This window comes from Eurypyga helias, unplaced genomic scaffold (genome assembly GCF_000690775.1).
Source record: "Eurypyga helias isolate BGI_N326 unplaced genomic scaffold, ASM69077v1 scaffold19108, whole genome shotgun sequence".
NCBI lineage: Eukaryota > Metazoa > Chordata > Aves > Eurypygiformes > Eurypygidae > Eurypyga > Eurypyga helias.
The window spans coordinates 1-6,520 of record NW_010269102.1 but is presented as its reverse complement, the minus strand read 5'-3'; the positions used below and the strand labels follow the sequence as shown (position 1 = coordinate 6,520).

Below are 6,520 nucleotides of genomic sequence, written 5' to 3'. Positions count from 1 at the left end.
AGGGGGCATGGGGCGGAGCAGGCTGGAGAAGGCTGGCATAGGAATGGGATGGTACCTTAACGGGGCCAGGTCACCCCAAGCTCCTTGGAGCATTGGTGACAGAAATGACGAGTTGTGACCACTGCCAAAAGCAGTCATGGGGCCAAGACTGGCAACAGGGCAGAGGGACACAGGCTGGGGACCCCTGGCTGCACAGGCCCATCAGTCATCCTGGGTATCATTCCCATGGGGCAGTACTACCATGGGTCACTCCTGCATCTTCCCAGGGCCCTGGATGTCCTTCCAGAAGGGGGTACCCTTGTGTCCTGGTGAGGAGGGCCAGTCAGCCCCGCCGAGGTCCACAGGCAGCAGTGTGATGGAGAGAAGGGCTGGCCACGTCCCGCAGCATGGGGAGGGTGCCAGGGCAGAGGCAGCATGGAGATGCAGCTTTAATGGCATTTGTTGATGTTTACAACATGAGTCATCCAGCTAAACAGCCATAAATCAGCACCCCAACTCCCGCAGTATCAATCCTGTCCCCTCTTCTGTCCCCCCAGCACTGGATGAGTGCCTGGCTTCTGCAGAAACAACCTCATAAATAACAGCAACAAAACAAACCCTCCTGCCGCCAAGGAGGGCCCATGTGCGCCAGGCGCGAGATGAACGCCTCCAATCCATCACTTTAATGGTTGTACTCTGGAAATTAAACCTGTCACAGCCCATCAAGGTGAACGTTTTAAGTCTGTGACATCCCTTCAGCTCCCCTCCTCCTTCCTGGCACTCTTTTTTTCTTGCTTTCTGCCTCCCCCTTTCCTCTCTGCCCCTGCCATCCCTGTCCCCTCCATCTCACCCCCATCCTGGTGTGCCCAGTTCCAACCTGTCGCCATCTCCATGCTCCCCCACTGCTGGAGGACAAGGTTGTACATCAGGTGGTAGACGTCTTTGGCTCTGAGGGTCCTGCAGCCATGGGCTGGCATTTGCCAGCATCTCCGTGCCTGGTCCTGTGTGCCTGCTGATAGGGGGGCACAGGTCCCCTGGGGCATGGGGTGCCTCCTGCCCCACTGTCCATGCAGGGTAATGGCAGGGAATGGGGTACCATCCTTTCCAACTGCCCCCTCCCCTCCTCCTTTTCCTCCCTGTCTTTTTTCCCCCTTCCCCACATTTATTCTTCTCCTGCTCTGTGTCACATCAACCATCACAGTCTCCCAGTGCCTGGCCCGTGCCCTGGCTCACATCTCCACCCTTGGAGCCAGGGCTGCAGCCTCCCCAAGGCCAGAGCTCCCCCCCGGGCAGTGCCAAGGGTCCGGACACCTCCTGCAGCCGGGCCCTGCCGTACCCTGGGATGGGTTGCCTGGGGACAGGGGACCTGGGCATCGGGGATGCCACACTCTGGGGAAGCTGCTGAGCTGCCGGCAACCACTACGGGTCACTGTCACCCCACACAGGAACGTCTCCGTCCGTCCATCCATCCATCCATCCATCCCCATGCCTCTCTGCTTCCCCTGTTCATCCCTCTGTCCCAAAACCATCACATCTGTCCCCCTGCCCAGGGTGCTGCCCCCTCGGCCCCCGGCAGACCCAGCCGCTGCCAGGTGTTACCCAGCCCTGCGAGGTGTGACAGGCTCCCACCAACACTTACCTGTCCCACCCCTCGCTGACCTGGGACTTCCCGGGGGCTGCTATCCTTAGCAACCCCCACAGCAGGTCCTGGCGGCAGGCAGCCCTCCCTGCCACCCCCAAGCAGGGACAAGGAGAAGAGAGGAGGGGACAGAAAGACATGGGGCAGCAGCAAGACATCATGGGCTGCCTGTGGTCTGGACATCCCAGCCCAGCTTGCCCTGTTTCTGCAGCCCTACGTGTACTCGGGTGCTGAATCAGGGCTACCCCTCCAGGCTGAGGGGGAGTGGAGAAGCTGGGCATTGCTGGCCTGGTCCCTCTGCCTGCATGGCCATAGCAGCAACCCCAAAGGGAGACACAGAAAATGTGCAGAGGGTGTGGGAGGTCTATAAGGTCTGCCAGGATGCTCCAGCATCCCGAGGACGAGGTTAGCCTGCTTACCTGGGGGGGTTAGAGCTTAACCTTAGTGCTTCTAGGGCGGTAGCAGAGGGTGTCTGTTGTTCTCCTGCTACCAGGGGTTGATTTGAGCCCAGCCAAGTTGAGTAGGGCCCCACTAGGGTCATGGAATGAGCCAGAAAGGGGCTGAGTGGAGTTTAGATATTGCCATGGGAAAAAGGGTGCTCATCACAGCATTGAGCCCTCACAAACAGCCTGACCACCACCCTAAACCCAGGAGGGCTCCATCTCCACAGCACTTCAAGGCAATGCGACACCAGTGCAACCAGGCTGACTGCAACGTGGAACACAGCACCGCTGCATTAGCCAGTTCATCAGCTCTGCTTTGCAGGGCAGCTTAATTTTGCCTAGCAAAGCACAGGCCCCACCAGGGATGCAGGATGGAGGTAGGGCAGGCTGGCACACATTCTGGGCATCCTCGTTCCCAGCCCTTCAATCCACCAAAGGGAAGGGCAGGTGGGGTCACGCAGGGATGCGCTGCTCCACGCACTGTCATATCTGCAGGGAAGGAGCAGTGCACAGTCGAAGGAAGGTCCGGGGTCTCTCCCCTCCAGCTGTGTCAGTGGGCTGCCAGCTGTGTGAGTCTGCTGTCACCGACTGGCTCCCCGGGGACCCCAGCAGGGCAGGGTGGTGGCAGGGGGCAGAGCCTCCCATCCCCTAAGGAAGAGCACAGGCATCCGGATAACAGCTTTATAGGGAGGGATGTGGCGACTCGCCCAGATACACACAGAGGAATAATTACGAGTTAAATAGGACCCAAACACACATAAGTTAAAGGGGGGGAGCAGGTGCCCTGCAGCCCCCACTGCTCCACCCGGGCACAGTCTGTGTCTGCCACCAAAAAGACCCCCAAAACCATGGCCCAGCCTCTCTCCCAGGCCAGCTCCATCTGCCTTTCACAACACAGAGCTGATCTTCCTCTCCATGGCACCCATCTCATCCTCCTCCTCTTCTTCTTCCTCCTCACCCCCCAAGCAGGAGGAGTCCGGACCATAGCCCAGCTCGGCAGTGCTGCGGTGCAGGAAGCCCGAGCCGGGGCTGCACCCCATGAACTCAGGGCTTTCGGCAGCTTGTCCCTGGGGCTCACTGGGCAGCAGCTTCTCGCAGGCTTTGCTGAGCCCTCGGTGCTTCTCAGCCTCCACCTGAGCCCCCTGCTCCTTGGCTTTGCGGCTCCGCTTCCACTTCATGCGGCGGTTCTGGAACCAGATCTTCACCTGCCGAGGGAGAGACCCTAGGGAGAGTGTGTCCCCCTTGCCTCATCCTGTCCCCACTCACCCCCTCACCTTCCCTGCCTGGAGGGTGCCCCAAAGCCTCTTTGTTGTGGGGCATCCCGTGGTGCTGCGGGTCTGCGAGGAGGCTGAGGATTTCACGGGGAGAGGAGTACCTGGGGGGCTGATCTCTTCCCCCTGCCCCGCCACTGCAGAAGGGTGTTGGGGACAGGGGGTCCAGCAATCCCCCAGGATGCCCAATGACATGCACAGGAACATTAAAAGAGGAGTTTTAACCCCACAAAAAGCCCCCTCCCACAGTGTGGGAAGAGATGGGAAGGCTCTGAAATCTAAGTTGGGGGTGCTGAGTAAAAATAGGAGCAGTAATTCAGGGGTGCCCTTCTCAAGAGAAGAGCCTGGAGCCCACCAGGCAGGTCTCTGCAGGATATGCCCTGGGAAGGGGTGCTGATGGGGGCAATGAGGTGTGGGACTGGTTAGGGGCATCAGCATTGCCCATGACCTTGACTTCCCACCCCGCAGCACAGTTCCCCACCTCCCTGGCAGCCTCCTGGTGCTCCACCTCCCCCGGGGCCAAAGGTACCTGTGTCTCGGTGAGCATTAGCGATGTGGCCACCTCAAAGCGCTTGGGTCTGGACAGGTACTTGTTGAGCTTGAACTGGTTCTCCAGCTCCAGGAGCTGCTGGCTGGTGAAGGCTGTGCGGGGCCGACGGCACTTCCCCATCAAGGCAGACTGTGGGGTGGCTGTGGGACAGACAGCGAGCAGGGATCAGAGGACAGCGGGGCCACAGGCTGCGGGGGTCATCCCCTCCAAGAGCCCGGGATGAGGAGGAAGGAGACCATCCCTACCAGCATCTCCCGCCCCAATAATAGCTTTATTGCCTAGCTGATAGGAACTAGGGAGATACGTTATCAGGCCTCGATGTGCAACTGGGATCAGTCCTGTGACTGAAATTAAACCTCCTTTTTTATTGCCGGGCCGTGCAGGTGGCTGCCCATCTGCCAGGGCTGCGGCAGCAGGGCTGCCCGTGAGCCCACTATCTCGCCCGCAGCCCTTGAAGGCAGTACGGCGCTGAATCAGGAGGCAGTGGGAACAAAGGGACCTTTGAGAGTCCGGTGCGGGGTGGCTGCAGCGCTGTGTTTGATCCCTGCTTATCTCCTCTCCGCTGGCTTTATTGTCCCCCCGGGGTTCAGCTTTTACTGCTTCTCCCAGCACCGCAGGGGCAATCAAACCCCAGAGGTTTTCAGCTTTGAGTAAAGCGCTGGGGGGCGGGGGGGGCATTAATGGGAAACGTCCTTGGCCCATCCCCACTGCCTCTTCTTGGAGGGCAAGATGCAGCATCGTGGCCCCCAAGACATGCCCTGCTTGGCAAGGGTCGCTCTGGCTTGCCCGCGTTGCAGGGCATGGGGATCATCCACGTTATCTCCCTGAGGTTCCAGCTTTGACCCCACCTGCCCAACTCCTGAGGTGTCCACTGAGCCCTCCACAAACACTGCAGCATGAGGCAGGAATTTATTAAGGAGGCATCATGATCCAAGTTTGATCCCAACCACCTGGATGCTGTGTGGGACAGGTGAAACAGGCACTGCTGGGCTGGGGGCTCTGCAAACCCCTCGTGGGAGCGGGGATGGACACAACCCCTCCTGTGCCTGCAGCCCCACAGTGCCAGGAGGGACAGCCCACGGGACCCAGCCTGCCAGTTCAACCAGGGGCTGAATAGAGCCGGTGGCCGACACAGACGGTGCGTTATTTTGCTCACAAAACATCAAAGCTAAAACCAAATGAGAGGCCCAAAGGATTGCCAGGACACATAGGAATTTCAGATTAACAATGTTTCGACTTTATTCTGTTTCTCACTACGTTAAGTATTTTGGACAACGCTCCTTTTTTTTTTTTGGATGATGTTCCTAGGTATTAAGCTGCCCTGATGATACTCTGTCTCCCACTGTGTCAGCCTGTTTTGACGACACCCTGGTTTTCGATGTGTTTCTTTGCGCACGTTGCTGAGAAGGGTTTGATAACAAGAGATGGGCACTCTTGCTTATGAAAAGCAGGAGGGTACATGCCCATCAGTGTCATGCTCAGCAGGGTCCTTGTAAACTGAGAAGTGTTTCTGTAGATTAGTAGATGTTTAAGGAATTTTGTCCTTTTTGTGAACTTTACTATAATACTAAAACTCACGTTCATAGGTCAAGAAGACCCTTGCCCAGGTGGAGACACTTCCCCTGAGCGTGTGTAATAGTGGAAGCAATGTGTTAGCAATATGATAATTGTATAACCAATCGTTGTAAAAGGGGGTAACTGGAAAATTACTAAACCTGAAAGTTTTGTGTATAAATATAGCACAAAGAACTCTGTTTCGTGTGCATGCTAGGATGAGAGATCCCCATGCAGCCGGTGCTGCAATAAACCAATGTCAGCTGCCTAAACTATAATTTGGTTTAGAGAGTTTTCTTCGTTACTTTTCAATAACATTGAAAGTTATTGCTCCCCTGGGCATGCCTTTGGAATCCCCATTGTCCCTGGAGCACTAAGAGTTATGGCTCTCTGCACCCTGACCCTAAAACTAATCCTAATAGCTTTAGACTGAGGCGGAGGTCCCCGTCACCGTGGGTGACACAGATGGGAAAGCTGTGGAGGGAGCAATGTTGATGCAGTGCCGTGGTCCTCTTGGCATACCACTGGAGTCCCCATTGTCCCTGGAGCTCTAGGTTCTGTGTCTCTCGGAACGCTAACCCTAATAGCTTTGAAGGGAGACTGAGGTCCTCAGCACCATGGGTATTCCAGCTGGGAAAGCCGTAGAGGGAGCAATGTCGGTGTAGTGCCACGCTCCCCTTCGCATACCAGAGAAATCCACCTTGTCCCTGGATCTCCAGGCTCTGTGGCTCTCTGAACCCTAATAGCTTTGGCCTAAGGCTGAGGTCCCCAGCACCACGGGTGTGCCCGCTGGGGAAACTGTGGAGTGAGCGATGTCGGTGCAGTGCCGTGCTCGTCCCTCTGCCAGACCTCCACTCACCTCTAGCACAGTTCGGGTCACGCTCCCAGGTGTGCCAGTGGCAGTCCCCGTTAGGACAGCAGCCCGAACTTGGTTCTCGTGCCACCCGTGCCCCGCACGACCCTCCCCACCCGTGCCCCAGCGCTGCAGTGCCCGATCCGGTGCCTCCCGCACCCCCGGCTGTGCCCACCCTGCAAGGGGCTGTGCAGGGAGCCAGCAGTCTCCTCGCAGGCCAGGAGGGCCCGG

At 57.7% G+C, this 6,520-nt stretch overlaps 1 protein-coding gene across 1 annotated transcript; it reads right to left on the bottom strand.

Moving 5' to 3' along the window:
• Positions 1 to 2,948: 2,948 nt before the first annotated feature.
• MNX1 (motor neuron and pancreas homeobox 1) lies at positions 2,949 to 4,022 on the bottom strand (the record flags this gene model as incomplete). Its single annotated transcript, XM_010157991.1, has 2 exons — positions 2,949 to 3,266; positions 3,862 to 4,022. Coding segments are annotated over 2 exons (479 nt in total), but the record flags the coding sequence as incomplete, so codon positions are not given.
• Between the last annotated feature and the right edge of the window lie 2,498 nt (positions 4,023 to 6,520).